The sequence below is a fragment of the Anas platyrhynchos genome, chromosome 14 (genome assembly GCF_047663525.1).
Source record: "Anas platyrhynchos isolate ZD024472 breed Pekin duck chromosome 14, IASCAAS_PekinDuck_T2T, whole genome shotgun sequence".
NCBI lineage: Eukaryota > Metazoa > Chordata > Aves > Anseriformes > Anatidae > Anas > Anas platyrhynchos.
This window is the reverse complement of record NC_092600.1, coordinates 12,348,615-12,376,316: the sequence shown is the minus strand read 5'-3', so window position 1 is coordinate 12,376,316 and position 27,702 is coordinate 12,348,615. Positions and strand designations below refer to the sequence as shown.

General features: G+C 53.1%; 2 protein-coding genes across 2 annotated transcripts in view; both read right to left on the bottom strand.

Annotated features, from left to right (window-relative positions):
* The window catches only part of LOC101797191 (protocadherin alpha-C2), a 167,746-nt gene extending 158,650 nt beyond the window's left edge, over window positions 1-9,096 (bottom strand). Inside the window, exon 1 of the mRNA XM_072023607.1 lies at window positions 1,360-9,096. Coding sequence (XP_071879708.1) covers window positions 1,360-3,996 — 2,637 coding nt within the window. The 5' untranslated portion in view covers window positions 3,997-9,096. The remainder of the gene's footprint in view (window positions 1-1,359) is intronic.
* Window positions 9,097-21,543: 12,447 nt separating this feature from the next.
* Window positions 21,544-27,460, bottom strand: LOC101801690 (protocadherin-10-like). The gene is made up of 4 exons (XM_027468321.3): window positions 24,489-27,460; window positions 23,280-23,338; window positions 23,102-23,190; window positions 21,544-22,868 (listed from the first exon to the last, which is right to left on the bottom strand). Exons 1-4 carry the CDS (start codon window positions 27,012-27,014, stop codon window positions 22,609-22,611), a joined length of 2,934 nt encoding a protein of 977 aa, XP_027324122.3. The 5' UTR covers window positions 27,015-27,460; the 3' UTR covers window positions 21,544-22,608.
* Between the last annotated feature and the right edge of the window lie 242 nt (window positions 27,461-27,702).

Sequence of the window (27,702 nt, the reverse complement as noted above, 5' to 3'; positions counted from 1 at the left end):
GGGGAGAATCTTACACATTGTGCAAAGAAAACCCTCAAGTCCCAACCATCACCTTGCATCATGTTGCCTTCACAGGAGAATCAGGCAAGAGGAAGAAAGACTTTGGGGCATGAAACCACATCAGATATCAGCACGGTCTGACCTCTGTAGCCCCAAAGGAAGTGAATATTGCCTGTTGAAATCTGACAGGCAGAAACCTCTCCATGTCTTCAGCTCCTTCAGCAATCTCACTGAAAATTTTACACACTGGTAACTAACAACATCTGCAGAGACCATGTCATAACAGCTGTAATGAAGTTTCATGTTCATTTTTTCTGAGAAAAAAAAAATGCTGAACAGCTAAGCTCAATAATATCTTCCAAATCAGGAATTAAGGGGCTCTTTCAGTCACAAAATAAGAGATGTAAAAGGGTAATTAACACCATCAGTGGATTAAAGACAAGGATCCAATAAAAGGAGCAGGATATATGGCCACAATTAGAGCTCGTCGAAAAGGCACCAATAGTGTTCAGCTGGCCAACATCCCATTTCAAACCATGGGTGAGAAGGAGCAAGACACCAACATCATGGTGTTATCAGCATCAGATAGATTGACTTTCCAGCATCATGTACCTAACCCTTCCACAACCACATCTTGACCAAAAACACGAGGAAAACATTCATCAGCAAGTATTCAGGTACTCCAGCTACACAAGAGGAAGGGCCCACTCCCGGTAGCAGACTCAGACTCAGGCCATAGCGCTGTCGGCACTTGCAGTTCAAGAAGGTGATGAGCAGAGAGCAGCAGCGGACTCGGGGGCTGCACCAGGCTGCCCCAACTATGAGGGGGCGAAAAGGAGACGGGATGGGAAAGGGCTATTAAGAAGGATAGATGACAACCCTGTTGGTGAAGGAGTGAGACACAAACATCATGGCATCCGTGTCAGACGGTACAATAGCTTTGCAGCATCCTGCATGGATACAGGACTTCACAGCATCACTTATCCAAAAATATGAGGCCAAGACTGTTCTGCTTTTCCAGCTACACAAGATGTTTCCTAAATGGCCCTGAAGAAAACAACGTAACAACAGTAGGCCCAGCAGTCAGCTACTCAAAGGGCTTTCAACAGTGCCTGCTGCACAGTCACAACCAGACCAACTCTTCCTGGACTGCAGTCCTTCTTCAGAAACAGTAACATTCAGTAATGTTACACACCAGTAACCAGCAGGATTGGCAGAGAACATGTTGTGACGAAAATCCTTGTAAAATTACTTCCACACCCACATCGTTTCAATGACCTACGTGCCATGAAATACCATCGGAAAACAAAACACAAGAAGTGGTAAAGAAAAGCAATAAAAAAACAAGGGGCAACCTACCGTGCCTGAAGAGTACGGGGAGAGCGAAGGTCCCTTCTCGGCAGAAGCGTTTTCTGCCGCGGGGCCGGGCGGCGGCGGGCAGTTGGGGCTGAAAACCATCAGGTCGCTCTTGCCCGCGCCGTCCGCCACGCACAGGCTCCGGCTCTGGCGCTGCGAGTACGACCAGCTGCCCACCTCGCTGGCGCACACCAGCGTGGCCGGCCCGGGCCCCGCCAGCACGGCCGCCCGCGGCGCCCAGCGCGACGCCCCGTACAGCACCACCGCCAGCAGGAACAGGCTCGACACCGCGCAGATGGCCACCACCAGCCACACGTTCGTCGCCGCCGCCGCCGCCGCCGCGCCGCCCTCCGCGCCCGCCGCCGGCCGCACACCCGCCCCCGACGACGACGCCCCCGCCGCCGCCGCCGACAGCGCCGCCTCGGCGCCCTCCACCAGCGACACGCTCAGCGTGGCCGTGGCCGAGCGCGACGGCTCCCCGTGGTCCCGCACCACGATCAGCAGCCTCTGCCGCGGGCCGTCCGCCTCCTCCAGCGCCCGCGCCGTGCTCACCTCGCCGCTGTACAGCCCCACGCGGAACGGGCCCTTGCCCCGCGGCTCCCACAGCTCGTAGCGCAGCCACGCGTTGTAGCCCGAGTCCGCGTCCACCGCGCGGATCTTCGCCACCACCTGCCCCGCCGGCGCCCCCCACGCCGCCCACGCCCACAGCGACCCCGGCGCCGACGCCGACGCCGACGCCTCGCCCGCAGCCCAGGGCCCCGGCCCGCCGCCGGCAGGCGGCAGCAGCGCCGGCGCGTTGTCGTTCTCGTCCACCACGAACAGCTGCACCGTGGCGTTGCCGCACAGCGGCGGCTCGCCCGCGTCCACCGCACGCACCTCGAACTGCAGCACCTGCAGCTCCTCGTAGTCCAGGGGCCGCAGCGCCCACAGACGCCCGCTCTCCGCGTCCACCGACACGTAGCTCGACGCCGGACGCCACCCCGACCCCGCGCCCGACCCCGCGCCCGCGCCCGCGCCCCCCTCCGCCACCGAGTAGCTCACGCGCCCGTTGCCCGCCTCGTCCGGGTCCCGCGCCCACAGCCGCGCCAGCTCCGCGCCCGCCGCGTTGTTCTCCCGCGCCAGCACCGTGTACACGGCCTGCGCGAACGCCGGCGCGTTGTCGTTCACGTCCGACACCGGCACCCGCAGCCCGCGGCTGGCGCGCAGCGGCGGCGCCCCGCCGTCCTCCGCCCGCACCTCCACCTCGTACTCCGACACCCGCTCCCGGTCCAGCGCCTCCCGCAGCACCAGCGAGTACGAGCCCGCGAACGTCGCCACCAGCCCGAACGGCGCCGGCGGCCACACCGCGCAGCGCACCCGCCCGTTCGCCCCCGAGTCCCGGTCCGACACGCTCAGCAGCGCCACCACCGTCCCCACCGACGCGTCCTCGGGCACCGGCACCGACAGCGACGTCACCCACACCTCGGGCGCGTTGTCGTTCACGTCCAGCACCTCCAGCATCACGCTGCAGTGCCCTGATAAAGGCGGAACGCCCTTGTCTCTCGCCGCGATTTGTAACTCATATAACCGCACTTCTTCAAAGTCCAGGGGGCCTCGCAGACGGATCTCCCCCGTTTGTGCATCAATGCTAAAGACATCTCTCTTGGTAGCAGGAACTAAACTGACGATGCGGAAGGAAAATTCGTGATTAATTCCCTCGTCCAGGTCGGTGGCTCCCACTTGAGTCACCAATGTTCCCTCTGTCGCGTTCTCCGGCAGCCGCACTTTATACACCGACTGGTTGAACTGGGGCGCGTTGTCGTTCGCATCCAGCACCGACACCAACAGCTCCACCGTGCCCGTCAATGCCGGCCTGCCCCCATCAATCGCCGTCAGCACCAGACGGTGCTCGGCCAACGACTCACGGTCCAGACCTTTCGTCAGCACCAGGAACAGCGACTTCATATTTTCATCTGAAGATTTCACGTCCAGAGCGAAGTGCTCGCTGGGACTGAGGGTATAGGAGAGCTGCGCGTTGGCTCCGATATCCGCATCCGACGCGCCCTCCAGCGGGAAACGGGAATCGGGAGGCGAGTTTTCCGATAAACTAAGGTTTACCAGAGCGGCGGGGAAGAGCGGCGCATTGTCGTTGATGTCGGTGACCTCCACCTCCACGTGGAAGACGCGCAGCGGCCGCTCCAGCAGCACCTCCAGGCGCAGGGCGCAGGGCGCGCTCTTCCCGCACAGCTCCTCCCGGTCCAGCCGCGAGCTCACCACCAGCGCCCCGCTCGCCCCGCTCACCTCCACGCTCGCCCGCCGGCCCTGCGCCACCAGCCGCAGCCGCCGCGCCTCCGCCTCGCCCGCCTCCAGGCCCAGGTCCTGCGCCAGCCGCCCCACCACCGTGCCGCCCTTGGCTTCCTCCGGCACCGAGTAGCGCACCTGCCCGCCGCCCAGCGCCCAGGCCGCCTGCAGCACCAGCACCCGCACCACAGGCCCCCACCTCAGCCGTGTTGGTCCGCAAACGCCCATTGCTGTCACCAATTTCGTCTTCTCTCCACCATGTAGGTACTGATGTGTATATTTATAGTTTCTGGCTGCACTCGGTATTAGGATCCTCTTGCAATGGCTGCGCGTCCTCTTCCTTGCAGCTCTTTCTGTCATCTGCTTTATTTCTCACGGGTACCGGAAGGTGTTCCCCTCATCCTCCCCCTTTTTCATCATGCGTTTATTATGTCAGAGCGGCATCATGTGGCAGTCTGTAGGTATTGCTTCTTACCGTGCTCCGCATATCGCCTTTAATTAGCTCCGGTTTTGCCATTTTCCATTCCAGGCACTTCTGTTTGAGGTTGTTGCCGAGTACTCACCTGCAACGCTTTTCACTGTTCTAGTTCAGGAGAAGTGCATATAGTTTTCTTTACAATGTGACGCTAACTAATCATTCACAATTCTTTTCCAAGTGACACTATCATGCCATGAAATGTGCTGAATGTATTTGACAGCTCCCAAAATCACCGTGATCGGTGTTCCTGTTAGAAACCTTGAGGTCTAAATGAAGTGTTTCTGTAAACATGCTCTATTTAATGCCGTTCTATTCATACTTTACAACCAAATAAATCTAAACCTCTCTTGTAGATAAAACACCCGGAAGCGGATTCTCAGACTGATCGAGTAACTCTTACAAGGACTGTGAGCAGGGGGCGAAGTCGAAACAGGGAAACAGATCCCCTTCTTCCACTCGCGGTCGCTGGGTCCTCTCCACGGCTTCCTTCAGTGGGAACTGGGCGGTTCTGCGACAGCTCCTTCCCGGGGGAGATTCCCCGTTTCCTGCCCGCTCTGCTGACAGTGCAGGGTCGTAGTAACCTTGCTGTGAAACGCTCAAAGGAAAGGAGACACGAAGTGAGAGCAAACTCTCACAAGCGCCAGTTCCAAACCTCTCGGAGTGGGGGCCATAGGAGGGCGGAAGGGAGAGGAGACAAGCACACTACGCGTGGATGCTGCAGTCCCTTGGGAGAGAGCGGAAGAGTCGTGTTACCGGCGAGATCCTTCCTTCAGACGAGACAGGGCTGAGATTTTCTGCTTTTAAGGGTGTCTTCGCCGTTCGTGCTCGCCGCCTTCTGCAGGCACGCCGGCGGGGCAGGATGCTGCCGCTGGCGGCTCAGTGTTACCCCTCAGTACCCACTCCCAGTCCCCGGCAAAGCCCGGTGCGCTGCACTGAGAGGATTCTCCACCATCCTCTGAAGCTCCAGGGCAAAGCCCACCACCTGCCTACATAGCTCTTGTCTGGCCACCTTTGCATCCGCCGTCACCTGCCTCGCGCACCGGCAGCAGCCGCGCTAAAGCTGGGAGCAAGTCGCCGCCTTATCCCTGCAGATCCCGCACACAGAACTTGGTTCAGGAGCACTGACCACGGCTGTGCCTGCTGACCTCTCTGCTCTCCGGCTTCTCGCAGACGCATGCGGAAATCCACCGCTGAAGGTAGTCAGGCTTTCTAGGAACAGCAATCATGTCTCGAGTCCAGATCCGTATCTAGTCCTTGATGCCCGCTGTATTTGGTTTATGCCGTCTTGCCTTTATCCGGCTGAAACTCAAAACGCAAAAGATGAATGCTTCTTCCTCCTGCGTCTTAGCACCTTTACTGTTTTTTGTTTGTTTGTTTGTTTTTTGTTGTTGTTGTTGTTTTTTAATCCCTGCCCACGACAGACTCATCGCCCCGAGGGTCATTCAGAGACACCACGTTTCCTATCCCAAATCCTTACAGATGGAGCACAGTGGATTTTCAGCCCCCGAAGAAGTCTTTCCCTCCAGCGCTGCTCCCCAGCAGAGCAGCCCAGGGAGAACGGTAGTCGTGACCTCTGGCAGACACTACCGCAGCCGGTACTGCGACTCCCTAAGCCCACGGACACGTTTCTGCCATACCCAGAATGTAACACAGCACGTTTTTTCCTTTTTTTCCATTCTTTAAGTTTAGGTATTTTCTGCGGCTCACTCTGTTACTACCACAGACGGAAACAAAATCTATCCCGTTCAGTGTAAATGTGTTTTGTTGACTTTTCCAGGCGAAGGCAGATGGTTACTCTGTTATCAAACAGAGGAATTCCACGAGTAAGAATGTACAAGGCACGATTTTGCAAAATTAATCCAAAGACACGTTCCCGACTACTGAAATTCCTGGAAAATAAGATCTAAATGTAGAGTTGGTCTTTGGTTTGTTTGTTTCAGTTTCGTGTAGTAAAAGGAAGTAAGGGTTTAGGTGGAAATCAGCGTCTTGACTCGTGCATAGAAAGAGATGCTGGGACAGATTGTCTGTCAACAAAGCCATCGAGATCATTCCACGTGAATCCAGGACAAGATGTGTTTAAGCAGGATATATATATTTTTCCTGCTTACCCACTTGCTAAATTCATCCACTTACCTGGAATAAGTAGATCGCCTCTGGACAAATAGTTTCCTGCCATATTCATAATGTTGTATAATACCATTGTTGGCAAAAACACAACACTCGTTTACTTTCAAGTATCTTAGAGCTGTACTAAGTTCTAAAAGACTGCTTTAAAAACGTAGTAGCATGTTTTAATCGGGAAGACAATTGCTAAAGAGAAAACATGCATTACTACCAAGAACAGAAGACACGGCGTCCCTCCTCCTGTGTTATGAGTAGTTGTCTGCATCATTTCTATATAATTTCTATATCCACCAAGCAGCTCGAATAAATGGTCTCACAATGCCGGAGATCTGAGCTTTGCTAGGGATAAAGATGTTTCTGGAAGCAAAGAAACAAACTATCCAAGATAACCTACAAGTTGGAAGAGATTCGTGCTTACTCAAATCCAGCCCACGTGGGATTCTCACTTTCTGATTAAATCCAGCTTCTGCAGAGGGTAAGGCAAATCCTCAAGCACTGTAGCATTGCATTGCATTGTAAACACGGATGCACAACTAATTTGCCTTTTACAACACCTGTATCTGTAATGTGAAGCCACCAAGTTCATAGGGAGAAACTGAGAAGATTCTGCAAAAAAAGCACTCGAGCTGGTGGAGTTTCTATTGTCTAACGGCTTAGTTTCCCTCTTCCGACTCTGCTGAGTCTCAGAATGGGCGCTGTGCCACGGACTGAGCATCAGGGGAGGAGTGTTGCTCGCCCTGAGGACCCGACGGCTGACTTGGGCGTTGCTCTCCGAGCCTCCTGCATTAGACAGAAGGGGTGACTGCCTCGCTAAAGGGGTGTGAAATAACCAGGAGTCTCGGCCTCCCAAGCTCAGTTTATCCATCATCAGAGATCACAGAGTGAGCGCTGGATTTTTAGAAGAGCAGGTACAGCCCAACGGCAGGGATTTGGAGCAGCTCAGACTGGCTGGGAGGTTCGCCTCTGCCTGTCCTTTAGTCAGTGGAGACGGACAGACTTTTCCAGGGAGATTTAGAGAGCCCTATGGCGGCCCCCACAGAACTCAAAGCGTGACTTTAATTACGCTCTGAGTCAAGAGACGAAGAATTGGAGGAGGGAGAAAAGCCGCAGCTCCAGCAGTTGGTGCTGTGACCCAGGACTTTTTCCATCACCGAGATGGAAAGGGCCGAGCAGCAGCTCCGGACCAGCCGGCACAGGGTGACTGTCCCCATCGACGGGGATCCGGGACGAAGAGCCTGTTGCCTCCTGAAGGGCCAGTAAACAAAGAAATTTTTGATTTCCGTGTGTATGTCAACTGGTGAGGGTCTGTGTCGGTTGGAAGTGATGTTGATCTGTATAAAATGTTAGGATTCCAAACAGGAGCTAATTAGCCTCGTGGTTCGGTCTGGAAAACGATGTGAAGCAGTCAAGTAGCATTGAAGAAAGCGCTCACAGCCGCATCCCGCGGAGCGGGTCCCTCACGCCTCTTTGACACAGCCTGGAGGCTCGAGAACGGCCCAGAAAAGCGAAGATCGGGTTTCAAAGCCTTCCCGAGACCGAAAACGTTTAAATCCAGAAGTGCCCTAAGCACGGGGAAAGGAACCATCCGGCGGTCTGGGGGCACGGCGGGCGCTGAGCGGTCGCTCGGGGGCCGGAGGCACTGCGGGGTTTGCTCCGCGCTTCGCCTTCAGCAACCAGGATCCCAGAGCGGGGAACGGGCGACAAATCCGCCCCTTTCTGCCTCTGTCTTCAGGACCTTGGCAGATCCAGAGCCTTCCTCTCCCCGCGTTTTTAGGGAAGCTGCCGGCGATGTCCATTGCTTTGTGCCCGGCCGCCGGGTGGTTGCTGCCGGCGCTCAGCCTGTCACTCGCGCGGTGACAGGACGTGTCGCAGGGCCAGGCAAAAGCCTTCCGCTGTCGCCCTGCTGCGCCCCGGCACCGAGCGATGGTCCCGGCCGGAGAGCTGGGGGAAAATCCGCCTCTTCGAAGCCCTTCATCCTCGGCGGGGTAGGCTCCCCCCCAAACGGGGATCCGCAGCGTTTGCAGGGAAGCAGACGAAAATCTGCTTTTTTTCTTCCTCTTCGCTCTTCCTCCAGCACAGGAAATATCCCGGCAGCGCCGCGGCGGCTTCTAGCGGGCGACAGCGACACCGTGAGCACGGAGTGGCGCCGGGCAGGCGGCGGAGGCTGGCGGCGGCCGTGCCTTGATCCGAGCGCTGGGGTCCGGCAAGGGTTTGGCTTCGCATGGCCAGCCTCAGCAGCTCTTTTTCTGCATCTCTCTTGTCGCTGGAGGCTTTGTCCACAGCTCGCCTTTGTGTAGGATAGCGCTGCACCGAGTGCTGTAATGGAAGACAGTGTTTGTCACGTGCCAATATTTTAGGGATGCGCTGTGCAGCCCCGGGTTCTTGCTCCAGGGGAAGCCCACCCCCTCCCGTGTCAGAGCCCACCTCCTCAGGACGACCGCGGCGATGCAGAAACATCCTTCAGCGATTATCATTTTGGCTCCTCAATCCGTGGAGACAGCTCATGCAATAACCTCTCCGCGCCCCAGCCTCCTGCAAACCACATGGCGACGTTTGTAGCAGCACCTCACCAGTCCCCACGTACCCCGGTGCAAACGGGCACGGGCACCCGGCGGCGGGCTGGACCTCGGCTGCTGGCGCAGAATAAAACGTGAAGAATAAGGTCTAGGGGGGCAATTAGCCGTGGCCCAAGGAAAGCGGTGCGCGGAGCAGGCACCCCGGGGTGCTCAGCCCGTGCCCTCCACCACGTCCCCGCTTGGGGACCTGCGGCCCCGCCAGCTCCGCTGCCCCCGGCGGCGGCGGCAAGGTGCGGGAGGCAGCCCCGCTGCGCGGCCGGCCGACCCCGGCGACTTCATTCCCCAGATCCCATCAGCTCTACAGCTCGGGAGCAGATGGTTCCCTCCGCCCCGGGTTCACCGCGGACAGATTGCATACAATTTATTAATAACCCAGCAGATGCTCGGGCACTTTCCAGCCCGGATTATATTTCCTGATTGCTCAAATCCCGGCGCGGGGGAGCTGCTGGTTTATCTCCCACCGCTGCTGTCTGTGCCGCACCAGCACCGGCCCGTTAGTTCCCCGCCTCGCCGGTGGCCGGCAGGGAGCGACTCCCGGTAAAACAACGGGGGCTGGGGTTCGTGCCCGTTACTCCCCAGGGTTTCGCTAATCGGGTTGCAGGGAGACAGGATCCACCCTCCCGGAGCTGTTTTCCAAGCCATGGGGATGGCTTTATCAAGGAGAAATTAAGCAGCCCATCAAGAAAAACAATACAGCCCCCGTGCCCCTGCCTTGGGCAGGGGCAGTGAGACAGAAATGGAAGCTGCTGACCCCATCTCCGCCAGGCAAAAGGTCTCAAGACAGGAGGGGGATGCGGGTTGAGAGGCTGCTTGCACCTCGTGAGACCCCTCCCGGAGCTAGACAAGATGCTCTGAGCCATCACGGCCCTTTCAGCAATGCTACTTTCAATTTTAATGTGTAAAATGGGTTTTTCTTTGGTCTGCAGAGAGAAGCACAAAAGCAGCAGGTTGTTTATACTACTGAATAAACTAAATGCAGGTCTCTGAGGGATCTTATACAAACCACTTACCTTGAAAAGTAATCCCATGAGGAAGTGAGCTACAGAGAAATGCGTGGTTAATGTTTTACATCTTCAGAGCAGCATCCAAGTTGCTGGCACAGCACCAGTTAGCATTAGGTATCACAGGTGGTTACAATTTGGAATGCAGAAATCCATTCTAAGGTGTAAGTAGCAGGGCATTTGGGGCTGAAGTTCAGTGGAGCATGGTATAGGGGTTAATCTTAAAGGCATAAACTAATCTTAAAGTTGAAGGCTAAGTGAGAGTTTGTAGAGAAAGAACATTTATTATTAGAGTGCATGTCACAATGTAGCTTTAAAATAAATATAGGAAGCATAGAAATCTTTTCTGCTCAGTGGCAGCTGGGCTCAATAAAAGGCATTTCACTTACTGTGAATGCAGGTAAGAGACACTCTCAGCAGTAACAGCAGAAGAATATTAAAGTCTGTTACATTTTTCATAGCTCCTGACATTTGCAGTATAATTCCACTTCCTTGCCTTCACCATGCTCCCTATGCCCAAAATACTTTGTGCAGGGATGCATTTTCTTTATTTCAACCTTTCTAAGTGCAGTGAGAGAATTAAGCAATTACAGGAAAAAAAACAACAAAAAAAAAAAAAAAAAAAAAAAACCACCTCTTTCCTCCTTGCTCTACGGCAATAGAGAACAACTGGACAAGATGATGCCAGCTGGGCTTGCTGTAGAAAGGAAAATTGGGGTGCAAAAGCTGGGGGTGTTGTGTTAAGATGGTAGGGAAGAACCCCCTGCAGTTTCAGGAGGAAGCTGTAGAAGGCCTCGCACCCTGAAACTTCAGTTCCTATCTATAGGTTCCCCTAGTACCACACATCCCCCCAAAAGTCCACCCAAAAGGGAGTAGAGGGAAATTTCAACACTGGTAAAGGGTTCCCAGTGGGTATTTTATTCAGTTTCCCTCATATTTTCTCCATCTTTCTGTAACATCAACTGCAAATATTCTCCCAGTTCAGAAATTCTCATAGGCTGTTCATTTAGACAAATCTCTCACCACAACTATTTTTTTTCTTCCACTCTCCTTTTCTGTGCAGAAGCTCTGCAAGCCATGAGCACCGTCTCCTTTTTCCTCTCACTGACTTCCCAAACACCTATGTCCTCACTGAGTTTCCTAGACTGAGGTCACAATATAAAGCACAAAAAGAGCAAAACCAACAGCAGCAACAAAAATGTTGTCTGGCTTGATAAAAGAAGTTTTTCTATCATGCACCACTTCAAGCCTTTGAGAAATTGTCACCAGTGAGTAAATATTTTTAAACAACACACATTTAAAATGAATGTATAATGATGTGATCTCTTATTGTGTGAATTTTTCAATCTTGACCTCTTCATTGCTGAATTTGGAAAGAGGGAAATATGAAAGATAGCCAAAATACTGAAAATTACAAAGTAGAACATAGTAACAAAACAAACAAGCAAGAAAAAAAAAAAAAGTGTGAAGGATTCGCTTTCTGCTTCTTCTTCTTTTTTTTTTTTTTTAATTATAATGTGGTGGTTTTACTTGGGTGGGCAGCTGAGCTCCACCACAACCATTCTCTCACTCCCCCTCCTCAAAGGGAAAGGAGGAGAAAATATGATGCAAAGGGCTCAAGGGTTGAGATAAGGGCAGGGAGATCACTCAACAGTTACTGTGACGGGCAAAACAGACTCAGAGTAGGGAGATAATAAAATTTATTGCCTGTTGCAAACAAGCTAGAGAAGTGAGAAACAAAGGAAAGAAACCCAAAACACCTTCCCCCCATCCACTCTGAGTGGCACAAGGGAACAGGGGAATGGGGGTTGTGATCAGTCTATAGTACTTGGCCTCTGCCTCTCCTTCTCAGTCCCTCTCTGTCCCTGCTCCACGTGGGATCCCTCCCACAGGATGCTGTCCTTCCCAAACTGATCCTGTGTGTGCTTCACACAGGCAGCAGCTCTTCAAGAACTGCTCCCATATGGGTCCATACCATGGGGTCCATCCATCAGGAGCACTCTGCTCCAACCTGGGTCCCCCACAGGCAGCAGCTCCTGCCAGGTCACCGACTCCTGTGTGGGCTCCTCTCCACAGGCAATAGATCCAGCCTGGGGCCTGCTCCGGTGGGGGTCCTCCACAGGCTACAGCCTCCTTCAGTGCAGGTCCACCTGCTCCACCATGGTACTCCATGGGCTGCAGAGGGACATTCTGCTTCACCATGGTCCTCACCACAGGCCACAGGGGACTTCTGCTCTGGCACCTGGAACACCTCTCCTCCTGATTCTTTACTGACCTTGGTGCCTTCAGGACTTGTTCTCACTCCCAGATTGTCTCTCTCTCCCAGCTGTTCCTTTCCTTTCCTTTCCTTTCCTTTCCTTTCCTTTCCTTTCCTTTCCTTTCCTTTCCTTTCCTTTCCTTTCCTTTCCTTTCCTTTCCTTTCCTTTCCTTTCCTTTCCTTTCCTTTCCTTTCCTTTCCTTTCCTTTCCTTTCCTTTCCTTTCCTTTCCTTTCCTTTCCTTTCCTTTCCTTTCCTTTCCTTTCCTTTCCTTTCCTTTCCTTTCCTTTCCTTTCCTTTCCTTTTTCTCACAGAGGAGCAAACAGCATCACTTACTGGCTTGGTGCTGGCCATCAGTGGGGCCCTTACCTAACATGGAGCAGCTTCTTGATTCTTCTCACAGAAGCCACCCCTATGGTCCCCCAATTCCAAAAACCTTGCCATGTAAACCCATTGCATTCCACTCCTCACCTCTGTGATAAGCATATTTAAGAATAATCACAATATACTCTTTCGTCACAATCATCACAGTCTTCACAAAGTTCAATTACATCAAAAAGAAAAAGAATTCCCCACACCAAAATAAACATAATGTCATCACAACACTGACAAAGTGGACAATTTACACACACTCCACCCCTCGTCCCTTCACCACACTAGTATGGAACATATTCCTCATAATTACTACTTTCTTGAATTCTTCACAGTTGCTACATTCATAAAAAACATCCAGTCCATGTTTTGCCTGTTACTTCTCTCAACTGTCATCCCCATCTCAATGCCCACCTGAGTAAAACCATCACATATAATCACCTCAAGAGTGAAAGGATCAGCCATCAGCTCAGGACAGACACATCCCAGTAAAAAAACAAATGGGAGTGTGCTCAGAAGCTCAGACTGCGTGTACATGTAAGAGTCATTTGGGAACTTTGGCTCTGACAGGAGTAAGGGCACGTGGAAGTGTATGGGGAAGAGAGAAAGCAAAGGGAAGCAGGGTTCATGGGCCAGCTGTTTGGAGTAGGGAAAAAGCTTCCTTGCCTGCAGACTCTCCTGTTCATGCAGACTTCTACACAGGTACCAGCAGTGCAGGATCATGCCCTGGTGTTGCCCTTGTGCAGTTTGGCAGGAAGGCACAAGCCTCCCATCGCACGCTTTGGTCTCTAGGGTACAAATCTGGTACAGCCCCTGCCCGCGTGGCAGGCAAAAAGGCTTGGGTGATCAGCAATTCCAGGGACTTCTGTGATTTGAAAAGCTGCTGGGGATGGCTTGTCCTCTTCCAGCTCTCCTGGGTCACACTACACTCTGAGCTATGTTCTGCTCTTCTCTATGTCGTATAATTCCCAAACTCCCAGTGGTTAAGCTTGAGTAACCGATGCTGGGTATTGTCACAGAACAACATTTGCTCAAACAGTACCAAGGTTACAATGTTGCCTGATGTTTGAGGGAAAAAGCTCAAAAACCAGGGCAGTCATCAGAGCCCAGCTGGTGTGAGACAAGTAGCAAGGCATGGTTAGGACTGGGTACATCCAGGACTCCTGTAGAGCTTGGCTGCAAATGGGAAAAGCAGAGACTGGTTTATCTGACTGCTGCACAGTGTTGCACTGGCATACATGTTGCAAGCAAATCAGGTGGAAATATGGAAATCTCTGTATTGACTGAGTTTTTGCTGCAGCCACAATGACACCTCCATCACTATAGGGTGAGGAAAAGTGAAAAGCTGACCTGTTGTGATCACAGAATCACAGAATGGAGTTGGGAAGAGATGGCTGGGCATCACCTGCTCCACTCCTCTTTGCTTTAAGCTGGCTGCCCAGGTCTGGGTCTAATCAGTGATCTGACTACTTGTTGGTTGTTGGTTTCCTTGGGATCAGCTTTCAGCACCAGAAACATGAAAAAAGGTGTTTGTTTGGAGGGTTTTGCTTTATTCGTTTGCTTTGTTAAAAATATGCCTAAATCATTCTTTTGATGCACGTGAAATATTTTTTTTGTGTACATGAGTTTAAAAATGTTCTGTCTTTGTCAGCCCTGCTATTCTCCACTCATCTTTAAGGCAACAACCAGCTGTATGTGTGCCAACAGATTTTACTGAATAATAAAGCAGCAAGCAATCCAGTTAAGCCAATGAACGAGAGTCTCGTAATCCCAACCTAGAAAACACTGAAAGCAGCTTCTGGATTGATATGTAATTTGCCACCAAAATAAATAAACAGATCAAGCTTTAAGCACCATAGCATTCATCAGGGAAACAAAAGCCAGGGCAGATTAGCAGCCTCCTCAGTTGGAACGAGGAAAAAAAAAAAAAGATAACTGAAGCCAGACTCACAGTCTCAACCCTTGTAACAAATCCAAACAGCAAGGTCCATTATATTTTGCATATGCAGGATACCAAAGGCTGCAAATTTCCACCAGACAGCCCTCCTTGGTTCCATGTGCAGCTCAGACACCTGTCCCTGGTCTCTAATTTTTCTTTGCCTTCTTCAGTCTTTTGTTCTCTGTTGGGCAGCACTGCATCAAGGTCTGCCCCACGTGGAAACATGCTTCCGAGATCTGTTCTCTCTGGCTTGGAAAGATGTAGCTTGAGAGTTTCTGTGACTGCTTTATCTGTCCCCAGGGGCACTGGACAGTGCTGTTCTCCTAATTTTTTGCTAGTACAAGATCCTTCTCAGGCTTAGGCTGCTGCCTTGTTTACCACTTTTTGGCTTTTCCACCGAATCCCAGAAAGAGGCCAGACACACAATCCTAATGAAAAGCTCGGCATGTAGAGGGAGAATTTATATTTTGCTTCCTGCTTTTGCTATTGGTTTTACAAGCGATTGCTCATCAGAAACCAATTACTCCAGAAAGGCTTGGGTTTGGGTCCCTACTGATGCTAGCAGGATGAATAGCCTCATTTACAATCTCTCAACTGGAAAACAAAAAGTAATGATAATAAAAAAAAAAAAAAAAAAAAAAAAAAAAAGTCCTTTCTAATTCTCTGTGCCCCTGTTGTAATTCACAAGAAAATTAAACTAATAACTCTCTCTGTGAGTGTGTTATGTAGATGCCAGGAGTCAGGGATAAATGGATGGAGCTATCCCAGGCAGAGTCCCCAGGGAAGGAACCTTAAGGCAGGCAACTCATATGCCTTGCAGGGCTCAGAGCTTCTCCAGCAATGTAATCTACGTGGAAAGGAGGTTGTCTGTTTGTTGTTTGTTTGCTTTAATCTTTTTAACTTGAATTTCACCTGCAGGCAGCAGCAAACTTTAGTGATGTTTTGCTGTGCTCATTTCTCACTCCATTTCCATTTACTATCTGTGCAGGGAGGTCTTTTTGCAAAGAAACTTCTCCATGCCAGCAGAATCGACCCTTTCACGAGTGGCTCTCAGAGTGGTCTTCCCTCCTCGTTCCTGCAGCAGACACTGCTTCCCCTTCCCTGGGGGAAGACATGAGGGTCTACATCATGTTCCCAGACTGTCCCACCCCGCAATTCTGATCCCAGATTTTAATTTATTTTTAATCTTTGTAAGGAATGCATAGCTAACACAGAGCCTTTAACTTGCCCCTACTGGTTTCCAAGGTAAGAGGAGCAAAAGTGAATTTCTGGCTCCTGCCTTGCCGGATTGGAAGCATCTTGCTGGTCAGCAGTGATGTCCAGCACAGAGCTCCCTGTGGTGTGGCTCAGGGAGAGGGTCATCAGACCGTGCCAAGGAAAAGCCTCCCTCCCCAGGCCTCTGTTCTGGTCACCAGCAGCTATCATGAGTGGTGACACTCCTGGGCTGTAAGTCACTGAACTGGTGAAGGAAAGTTGTGAAACCACAGAATATATACGAGGAGCTGACCCCCACCTCAGGGAGATGTGCAGACAGCACCGTGCTGCCCAGGAGAGGGTCAGCAGACACAAGCATAGCAGATTGGATGTGTCTGTCCTGACTGGGTGCTGGTGGTGGGGTGCAGCAGGGAGGTGACATGTGAGTGGCACTGTTTCACCAGGGATTTAGCAGGTTGCAGGAGTCTTCATGGATTCACATGATTACTGAAGCTGAGAGGGATGTCTGGCAGCCTTTAGGTCAGCCTCCTGCTCAAAGCAGAGTCAGGTTTGATCCAGCCTCACTAGGAAACAACAGCAGCTGTAAAACTTGAGCCAAAAGAAAGGGGAGGCAGGAAAGAGGGGATGAGTGTGGACCCAGCAGTGAAGGGAGGATGAAGCTGAAGGCTGTCCAGACATCAAAGGAACATGACAGTCATGGTGAATGTCATCTGACAGGCACTGATGGCATCAAATGGCTCGTTCCATGTGGCATAACTAGCCAAGAGAGCTCCTGGGGAACATGGGAAAAGGATTCAGGGCTGGCTAAAGAGCTCTGTAGATACTGGGGCAACTCGCAGAGAGCTTTGCAGAAGGAAATTAAAGGGAAGAAAGCAGGTTTAGGAAAGCAAAATGAGTATAACATTGCATCACCTGGCACCAGAAAAACAAAGCTTTACCTTTAGCAACTGATTCCAGGATTGCATTCCTGAAGTTTGGTTTTCTAGGGGAGACTCAAAGCAAATAGCAGATCTGTTCCTCTGGTCTCTGCTAAAATGTTGGTGACAGACAGGTGCTGTACACACAGGGCTTTATCTCCACTTCTGATAAATGATAGTCAAGGAAAAGACTGGGGACAAGTGGGATCCTAGGGATGAGATTCAGCCCCAGATCAAACTCTGCATGTTTGGATCACTGAAAGTGTGTGTATTCAAGTGAGCTGGGTAGAGTTGTTCCATTTGCACTCAGGGGAAATTTGGAGGTTTAGTCAATACAGAGTGAACAACTGAAGAGCAAGAGCTGCAATAAGCTGGATGAAAAACAGGAACGTCTCTTTGACACAAGAAATAAATCCTAGGGTCCTTGAAATTTTGGAAAACAAACCAAAATAAAATTTTTCTTTTAGCTAAAACACCAAGGAATAATGGACATGAGAACTAAGAGGAGACTCATGAAATTATAAATTGATGTAGGCTTAGAAAAAGGTGGGACAGTCCCACAGAATAAGTCACAGGGTTCCAGGGAAGTGCAGAAGATGTGGAAATGGTGTGCAGGGAGCACAGAACAAAAGCAGTGGCCTGGGACAGGCTGGCAATAGTGCAGCCCTGACTGCAACAAGTGACCTGTCTGTAAATACTTCAGTAACAGGAGGGAGCAGAGCATCCTTGTGGTGAAGGAAGGCTGCAAACCGGGACGCTTCTGAACCTGCTGGGGCGCTACAGCACTGAGCACTGCAGGAGCAAGAGGGGGACAGTTCATGGCAAAGTTTGCTTTGTTAACTCCTTTAACTCAAACTAACCCAATTAGCAGTTCGGGCAACCCTCCCCGTCCCGTCCCTCTCTACCCCCTCCATCCCCTGAAACTTGCAGAAAGAAATTTAAATGTCTCTGTGATGCTAGAGTCTAAACTGACCTCTGAATTGCAGATGGACTTTTGTTGAAACAAATCCCCCTAGAGATATCTGCTTTATTGTTTGCACCACAGTGAACTCCAGTGCTTTTTAGGGAAAAATTTGGGTACAGACATCCAATGATTCATTGCAGCAGAACAGGACCAATTTAGACAGCTCATCTTTTCTCTGGGTTCACATAGCTATTTAAACCCCACTCTCCTATTTCACATGCAGCCCTCAGTTACAGGCTCTCTACATCTTGGCCTATCTGAAATCCTGCTAATACTCATTATGTTTTTCTTGATTGACGGTTGCTTTTTCTTCTTCTCTTTCCTTTGTATAAATAGGATTTATTTTCCATGCAGGCAAAATGTATGATAAGACATTTCTGGAGCTATTTGATGACATTTCTGTTGTAGACATTACTGGAATGAACAGATTTGATGTGAAGACCTTAGAGACCCTTCTGAGAATCTTTGCTCTCACTTCATTTCTTCCAATGCATTTTTTTCACCTGTTTTTGTAGGTATTCCTAGCAATGAATTAAAATAAATATCTCATCACAATTGCCTCCAGATCCTCTTGATGTATTTCTGATGGTTGACTGCACAAATGTTTTATTTTTCAATCCGTTTAACATGAACATGTTTACCCTGCTTCCTGGCATTGGAGAAACACTTTGAATTCCAAATGCTGAAATAAAAATTGCTGCTATTGTTTAAAACATGCAAAAATGTATCATTTATTCAAATGTAAGATTTGTAAATCATTGAATTGCATGGGAGAGGAATCATTAGTTGAAGTGCAGGCTGTACTAGAGGTCATATTTAATTTATTTTCAAAGCCTTCTTTTGTGCTTTTTGGTCCAGTGTGTCATAAGTTATTCAATACACAAAGGTGTCTGCTTCTGTCTCACAATGATTAAGATGATTAAGTCATATTATCACTAACAAGAAACATTAATTCCACTTGAGTGAACGCTGCAAACAGAGTCAGTGACATTTCCACCACTTAGATTGAAAACACATTATACAGAAACTGGGGAGGCAAAAGCCTCACTTAGCCCAGGCCGGTTTCTTCATCTGATCTCTGCGGAGGAGGCAGGAATTGATGTTTTCAGAGCAGTAAAAAAAAGAAGAAAAGAAAAAAGGAAATGAAAAAAAAAAAAAAAAAAGAAAGAAAAGGTGCAAAGGAGCAGAGAAAATCAACACATGACAATCATGCAGATGATTTTTCAGAGTGGCAGAGGCTACGTTATTATGACAAAAGCTAGAGGATGTTTATTTCTGCAAACAAAAAGAGTTGTGTGTGTGTGTGTGTGTGTGTGTGCAGCCAAGAGCAGCGGGCTGCTCTGTAGGATGAGTCCAGGGAGATATTTAAGACACTGAGGCAATTTGAAAAGAAATCAGGAAGGGCCTGGACCCATTCTTGGCTAAATTAAAGAATGATCGTTCTGCGTCTTCTACAGGTCAGAACAGAAGAAAAATAAATGAAGGCATAGCATCACCAGAGCCTGGAATTAACCACTGAGTGCCACAGACTTTGGCTGGATCCAGACCCCTCCAAGGTCAATGCACCCCCCAGGTCCTCAGGGACTGTAGGTCTGTCCTGCTGACACGGATCCCTCTGGGAAGCTGAGACCGCACATACTCCTGGCTCTACCCCACCTGACCCAGCCGAGTGCTGGATCTCCATGAGGGCTTCCTGGGGCTTTACTCTTTGTGGCTTGACTCCGTGCACTGCAGATCTGGGCAGAGCTGGGCACCAGCCTCTCCATGTCCTTTCTGACCACTTTTCTCTCTGCCTCTAGATTCATCTCTCTGCTATACACTTTTAAGTCATTACAAAGAAATAAGTAATCTTTCCTACCTAAGAGTCTACTCAGCAATAGCAAGAGCACAAAGAAAGCCTGATTTGTGCTGTTGCCCAGAAGCATGATGTGCCTGCTTAACATGGCCTGCAGCATTTTGCAGCCAACTGCACCACATGGCAGCTTTCCCACTGTTGTAGAAGCAAAGCTCAAGCTGGTTGGCAGGCCCCTGAAAGCCAGATTTGCCTCTGGATCTCTGAGAGAGCTGGGAAGTATGAGTAGAGCATATAGAGAGCATTGAGCATGTCTCTGAAGCAGCTCTCATGCCCAGTGCATTACCAGGCTGCAGAAATCAGCTAATGCTCATGAACTGTGCAGGAGTGTAAGCACAGGAAAAGTTGTAAAAATAACTGGTTGCAGGGCAAAGACCTTGCATTTTTAATGACGACCTGTCCCTATGGAAGATCATCAGAGGAAGATGTTTTAGAGCGACCATTCTGACCAGGCATACCCTCCGAGGAAGACATAGCAGTGCAGTTGTAGTTAGGTTTAAGTGCTACCTCCACTAAAGCAAATCCCTTTTTATTGCCCTTTTCATTGATATGTTGATCCAGGAGAGAGACTGAAATTGAAGAATGTTAGTGCAGGATTTCCTCCAACAAAGTAGCAAGAGATGCTCAGGGAAGAGGGATGCTGGGGCCTGGGCTGGGGGTGTGCTAACCCCAAAACACTGTTTGGAGGATACTTGCCCTGAGCTGTGGTGCCACCCAGGGATCAGCAAGAGGCACAGATGTGTGTGTGTGTGTTTGTACCTGTGACTTCTCCTGGGTGAGGATGTCCCAGAGCAATGGAGAGCAGAGGGAGGCAACTTCCTGATGGTCGGTTTAACTTTGGTAGGGGTAAAAGAGATGCCAATGAAATGCTCTAGAGAGTGACACAGTCCTGGGGAGGTGGCAAAGGCTATGAATTCCCAAGGACAGGTGTGCTAACCATTCATTTCCAACGCCTATGGCTTAGGTGCTAACTTTTGAGACCTCCCTTTGGGGACTATCACCTGTGACTCCAACTCAATGGCTCCGTGCATTCTTTTAGATCCTGGGTGCTGTGGGGCTCACACACCAAGTAAATAGGTTGCATGAGTTGCAGAGGGGCTGCAGTACTCTCCTAACACCCAGCCAGCACCACCTGAAAATGGCAGGGAAGTTATTACCAGAGCTAATCTGGGAGAGGGAGATGCTTGCTGCTCCCTCAAGGAGTCAAGTCCATTTGATGTTTTTATTACTTCTTGAGGCTGTTATTAATTTTATTGTATCACTTTGCATAATTCTCTTGTCTTTTGAAGCAGTGAAACAGGCTAATGCAGTACAGGATCTCAGGCAGTAGCTGTTTTGTGTTCTTTTTTTATCCTTAACACACTGCAGAGGCCATTGCAGAATCCACTTGGCAGCATCAAATCCTTCACTCTACCTTCTAACTGGGACAGGGAATCTTCAGTCTGCTCACAGACAGGCAGATGTGAGCTGGGACTGAAGCCACCAGCAGCAGCCTTGTCTCTTTCATGTCCAAAGCCCAGTCCTCCTGCTGCTCTGATTCCCAAGGGCCCCTTTACAAGTTCTTGCCTGCCCCCGCCGCCACCAGAGAGCACATTACCTGCTTGCAGACAAGGACTTTTCTGGGTTAATCCCAAAAGCCACACTGCAGCCTCCCCAAGCCCAACACTGAACAAGCAGGTGGTAGGAGGAGGACAGCCACAGCGTGACCTTCTCAGGACCTCATCCAAAGGTGAGCTCCTTCCCCCACCCCACCAAGATCCCCCCAGCAGATACAGGCTTGCCTGTTCCCAGTCGGTGCCTACCCCAGACACACATCTCCTCCTGCATTCCTGCTGCTCTTGTGGCAAGCTGGTGGGTGGCAAGCATCTAGGGGAAAGCTCAAATGAGCCATAGAAAGCAATGCACAATAATAACAATAAGCCATTACCAGATCCAGCCCCTATCCCCAGCAGTTCAAGGCATCTCCGTTACCTTTAATGACTCTCTGCCCATGCCTGGCCGTGACCCCAAAGTGCTCCTGAATACAGAGAGGAGACCTCAAGCCCCCAGCCTCTGGGTGAAGTGAATTAAATGAGCTCTCGTGAGCCACTCCAGCAGTGAAGGAGGCCTGAGGGACACACACGTGTGCTGGAGCTGAGAGCCCTGCTCTGACAGCTCAACCATGACCCCTGCATGGGGTGCAGCTGGGGCTCAGGGACAGCCAGGAGCCAGGGTGAGCTATTAAAATACAATTTATTGGTACAAATCAGACACCGTGAAACAAACTTGTTCTAGAAAGAGCTGTCATGTTCTGCACAGATGGGTTGGTGACAGGTGAGCGGTTGGCAACGCTGGCAGACAGACTGGGTGGACAGGTGGGGGGTGAGCAGGGTGGGGGAGAGACAGTTCTGGGGCTGGAGTCCGGCCCCTGAGGGCTCCTGGCAGCCTGGTAGAAGACCTTGAAGAGGAGCAGGGAGCAGCGGGAGGCATGTGTCCTGTGCAAGTGGGGCCCCAAGGCGGTTGTCCGAGGCTCTCAGAAAAACGAGATGCAGGTGAAGGCAGGAGGAGGGGAGAGGACCCATCACTGTGCTGGGTTCCTCCGATGTCTGGAAACTCTGCCTTTCACATGGGGTTGCCTTGGGCTAGAGAGTTACCCAGCAAAGCCTCACCTTGTGCATCTCTCATGCTGTTCTCAGAGCAAGTCCTGGCTGTGTCCTGGACTTCTGGTCTCCAGCCCTGCTAGTGTCAGGTCATGGTTTAAAGGGAAGCCCCTGTAATGGCTGGGTCTTTCACTCACTTTCTGGAGAAGCCAGACACCAACTCGTGCTCTGGACATGCAATGCGTCCCGCTGGGTCTCAGGGCAGAGCAGTGGTTGCTGCCCTCGTTCGTAGCACCAGGCTTGCCTGGACCAGGCTCGGTCTGTGCAAATTGTCCGTGCCTCCTGGGGCAGAAATACAGGCATGCAGCTCAATATATTCACACAGCCAGACAAGACAAAAAGTGACAACATTTACAGAGATGGATAGGAATGGGAAAACTCAAGGCAGATTTGCTGAAATCTGGTCGTCCGGACCCCCAGCAGCACCTGCTGCCAGCAGCTCTGCAGAAGGAGATGGGAGAAACACACCCAATCCCCCTGCCCTACCCTCTCCCAGTCTCTTGCTCCTTTCTCCACACCTCGGTGAGCCACCATCTCAGCAGCCCTGCAAACTCCCAGGTGGTCCCCGCGTGGAGCTGCGTGCTGCAGATGGACCCAGCAGCTGAAACAACGCAGGTGATCCAGGCCCAGCACTGGTCACTATTTCAGGTCGTTGTTGATGACCACGCCGTCGGGCATGTCGCAGTAAGTTGTCATCTTCTTCCTCTTGCCAAAGGTGGAGAAGCTGTTTCTGTTCTCCTGGCCTGGGAAAAGGGGCCCGTCTTTGCTGGAAAGCAGAGTGGGGGTGCCGGGGATGTAGACGTTGTGCTGATAATCCAGGGCCGGGATGTGCCCCGGGTACAAGGGGCTGTGCTGGGGTGCCCAGATGCTGTTGGCACCTGCCGAGGCCTTCTGAAACTCTGGAAGAAAGGGGTGGGTGAGACTGGCTTGGGGAAGGGCACAGCCACTGCTCAGGACACGTCTGTCCCAGGGTGCAAGCCTACAGCCATGTGTCACCACCCTCCCTCCTTCCCGGGGGCCTGGGCATCCCTGGGCACACTGCTAGGAGCAGGGATGTGTGTGGGCCACTGCATCCCTGCCCAGGGACACCAAGTGGGTCTGGCCTTCCCCACCCCAGACCCCCAGCACTAACCGGAGACAGGGGTCACCAACGTGCACAGCCTCTCATGCTCCTTCTGCAGGGCCCTGCGGATTTCGCCCATGTCCTCCAGGCTCTGGGAGCTAAAGGGAAGAGACCAATTCAACGCTGCATCAGCGAGAACCTCCCAGACCCCACATCCCCTTCCACCCACACCCGCCGGGTTTGGTACCTCTTCAGGGCAGGTCGCTGCATGCTGGGGGGCAGCCAGTCCGTGTTGGGCTGCTTGACCTGCAAAACACAGAGGGGGAAGATGTGTTACTGGGAACAACTCTTAATTTTCAGTGAGCAGGGGGGGTAAGATCCTGTCTCTTCTCTGCCCTCTTCTTGTGCAGAAGCAAGCAGCACATTCCCATTTTATAGACAGGGAAACTGAGGCACAGCTGATCCAGTCTGCTTGTTCCCGGGCTTCTCCGCCCTCCTGAGGCACTGGGGTTGTCACAGATGGAGACACTTGCTCTCCACCTGTGGGAGTTTAATTGCCAAGTTCTGTCCTTCTGAGAAGAGAGCAGGGCTTCTCCTATTCCTGTTACTTTTAAAAACCTTTCCTGCAGGTGTGATGACAGCTTAACCTGGGTCTCAGGCTCATAAGGGTGAGAGGTTCAGAAATTGTCTGCACACCCACTGTCCTGGAGGGCTGAAAACAACCAGGGGAAAGTCCCGTTAACACGTTAAGACAAGTGAGTCCAGCTGTGCAAGGTGAAGCACAGGAGGAGCCTGTTGGCAGGGTCCTGTGCTCTCCTTGGAAGGGCTGTTTTATTAAGTCAGATATAAGTGGATTAGATGCCTCATCACTCTCCATCCTTGTAATCGTGTTTTGGGAAGAGCCTTTCATCATGAAAATTAGACATTCCTCGTTTCAGTACCTAACAAATGTTGACATCAAAATCCCTCCCCAAACTGCCCACTCCCTCCCCAGTGGCACGGCCCAGGGCTTGGGTGCCAGAATGGGGACACGGTCAGTGCCAGAGGGGCTGGGACTGGCCCCAGGTCCTGCCCTGGGACACTGTGGCCCCTTCACTGGCATGGGGGAAGCAGAGAAGTGTCCCATGGCAAATTGCTGACACAAAGGAGATGCCACTTCCACCGCCCCACCCCCAGGCACCAGCGCAGCTCCATTGCCTCTCATGCACGCTAAAGGTGGTGGGGGAGGGGATTTCCTCTCACCCCAGTCCAGCTTTCCCTGGTGGTTGCACCCACAGGGGAAAGCTCAGTGGAGGGTTCCCACAGCCTAATCCTGATTCCTGCACTGATCAAAGGTACCGGTTATCCTCTGGGTAAATCAGTGCCGGTTTTCTCCCACAGGTTTAGGGATGAGACCTCTCAGGGATGGGACTGGGGGTCCCAGAGGAGTTTGGTGAGCCCAGCGTGCCCCCCTTACCTGCTTGGAGACATGGAATTGCTGGCTGGGACGGGATTGCTTCCCAGCAGCCGGCAGGTTCCCAGGGCCTTTCTCGTTGTTGCGGGGCAGGCTGCAGGGTTTGAGGAACATGAAGTCGCTCTGGGCAGACTCGGGACCGAGGCAAAGCTTGTAGCAGTAGCCCGGGGGACCACCATCGGGGACATCAAGGTGGGCGGCTGTGCCCGAGGTGGGCTGTGCTGTGAGGTTGGATGTCTTGAGGCTATCAGGGGAGGACCTGGGCCTGGGACAGCAGCGGCAGCCACGTCTCCAGGAGCGCTGCTCTCCACGGCACCGAATGGCTGTGAGGATGAGGATGGCCAGGAGGAAGGTGAAGGAGATGGAGCCCAGGGAGACAAGGAGGTAGAGTGTGAGTGGGGAGGAGGAGGAGTCCTCTGGGGGGAGGCTGAAATTGCTGAAGTCAGAGAGAGTCTGAGGCATGGTCTCCACCACAGAGAGCAAGAGGGACATGGTGGCTGAGAGCGCTGGCTGCCCCCCGTCACGCACCTGCACCACCAGCCGCTGCCGGGCTGCGTCCTGCTCCAGAAAGGAGCGGAGGGTGCGCAGCTCGCCCGTGTCCGGCGCCAGGCTGAAGAGGGTGAAGTCGGTGGCTTGGAGGAGCTGGTAGGAGAGGCGGGAGTTCAGCCCTGCATCCGCGTCCACTGCTGACACCGTGCCCACCAGGTAGCCAGGCCCAGCTGACCGCGGCACCAGCTCGGTAGCCACAGAGCCGTTGCGTGGCATGGGGGACACAATGACAGGAGCGTTGTCATTCTGGTCCAGCACGAAGATGTGAACAGTGACGTTGGCACTGAGCGGGGGGAAGCCTGCGTCCTGCGCTTGCACCTGGATCTGGAAGCTGCGGATTTGCTCATAATCCAGGGAGCGCAGGGCGTACATGTGCCCGCTGTCCGAGTTGATGGACACATAGGTGCCCACTGGCATGCCATGGATGTGCCCATCAGCGATGGAGTAGGACAGATAGGCGTTCTGCTGGCAGTCGGGGTCCAAGGCACTGACGGAGCAGATGGAGGCTCCTGGTGCATTGTTCTCCATCACGTACACGCTGTAGGAGGGCTGGAGGAAGCGTGGGGCGTTGTCATTCACATCGGACACCGGGATGGTGAGGGTGCTGCGGGTCAGCAGGGCAGGGGAGCCCATGTCCCGCGCTGTGATGCTTACATTATACTCAGGCACTACCTCCCGGTCCAACGCCTCTGTGGTCACCAGGGTGTAATAGTTGCGGAAGGAGGAGCGGAGCTCAAAAGGCACGTTGGGGCTGATCTCACAGCTCACGCGCCCGTTGTCCCCAGAGTCCCGGTCCAGAACGCTGATGACCGCGATGACGGTGCCTGTTGGGGCATCTTCCTGCACAGGCGTGGACACAGAGGTGAGGGTCACCTCTGGCGCGTTGTCATTCACGTCAAGGAGGTGCACAAGCACCCGACAGTGCACAGCCACAGCCGAGGGTCCGCGGTCCTTGGCTTGCACGTAGAGCTCATGGAGGCTTGCCCGTTCATAGTCCAGGGGGCCTTTCAGCAGCACCTGCCCACTGCGGGGCTCCACACGGAAGAGCTCCCGGACGCGGGGTGGTGCGTGCCCACTGAAGGAGTACTCGATCTCCCCGTTGGGACCCTCATCCAGGTCAGTGGCATTCAGCTGGATGACCAGGGTGCCGGCAGGGGCATCCTCAGGCAGGCTCACTCTGTATGAGGGCTGATCGAAGGCAGGCACGTTGTCATTAGCGTCCAGCACTGTGATGAGGATGTGGGCTGTGCCTGAGCGCCTGGGGATGCCGCCATCGAGAGCAGTGAGCAGCACCCGGTGCGTGCGTTGCTGCTCGCGGTCCAGGGCGCGCTCCAGCACCAGCTCTGCAAACTTGCTGGAGTCACTGCGTGTCTGCACCTCGAGTGAGAAGAAGCCGTTGGGGCTGAGCTGGTAGGTGTGCACCGAGTTGGTACCCACGTCAGGATCCTGGGCGCTCTCGAGTGGGAAGCGGGCACCGAGCACGGCTGACTCGGCCACCTCCAGCACGTACTCTTGCCAGGGGAACGTGGGCGCGTGGTCGTTGATGTCCAGCACCTCCACCTCCACGCGGTACAGCTCCAGCGGGCTCTCGACGAGCAGCTGCAGGTGGAGCAGGCAGGTGCCCCCCTCCTCGCACACCTCCTCCCGGTCGATCCGCTCGTTCACGAAGAGGATCCCGTTCTCCAGGTTCACCTCCAGGTGCTGCCTGGCCCCGGCCCGGGCCACGATGCGGAACCTCCGCGCTGACAGCGTGGACACGTCCAGCCCCAGGTCCTCGCCGAGGTTGGCCACGAAGGCGCCGTGCTCCAGCTCCTCGGGCACGGCGTAGCGCAGCTGCCCGGCCGCGGAGCGCGGAGCGGCCAGGAGGAAGAGGAGGAGGAGGAGGAGGGAGGGGAGGAAGAGCTGCCCCCGCCCGCAGCCTGCCCCGGCCCCCATGGCCCCGCAGACCCCCTTCGGCGCCCACCCGCCGCGCTCGTCCATCCGAGCCCCTTGCACTTCCAAGGAGTTTTGGGGGCGGCGGGGGAGCCCCCCCAGGGTTTCGGCACCGCAGTGCCGGCCCCAGAAGCGGCTGTCGCTTAACCCCTTCCCCACCGCGGCCCCGGAGCCGCGTTAAAGGCGGGGGGAGCCCGCGGCGGACCGAGAGCTGCCCGCTGCGCCCCGGGAGCCGGTGTTACCCCGCGGATGCAGCGCTGGTCCCCGCGGTGTATTAAGAGGAGCCCGGATCGCGGCGGCTGCCAAATCCCCCGGCTGCGTCCCCCCGCCGTGCCGGTCCTAACCTTCAGCAGATGGTTAAGCCCCTCCGGACTTGATTACATTTCCCCGCACACCGTTTCCCTTGTAATGCGGAGTTTTTAATTACCGGAGCAGGGGGGATTACAGCCCCGGATAAAGCTGAGCCCAGCAGCGCGGACGCACCGAGAGACCCCCCCCCACTCCCCCCGGCCCCCGCCTTCCTCCGCCCCCGACCCCTCCTGCCCTCGGCTGCGATCCCGCCGGGGACCGGGCTCCGGGCTCCCCCCGCAGCGAGGGGGGGGGACACCGGCAGAAACTTTCCGCCGGCCGCGGACCGAGCCCCGTTTCCCGTCCGACCCCCACAGGGCGACCCCCGCCCCTCCCCGGTACCGGCCCGGTGCCGCCGCTGGACGATCCTCGCTGCCCCCCAGCTCTC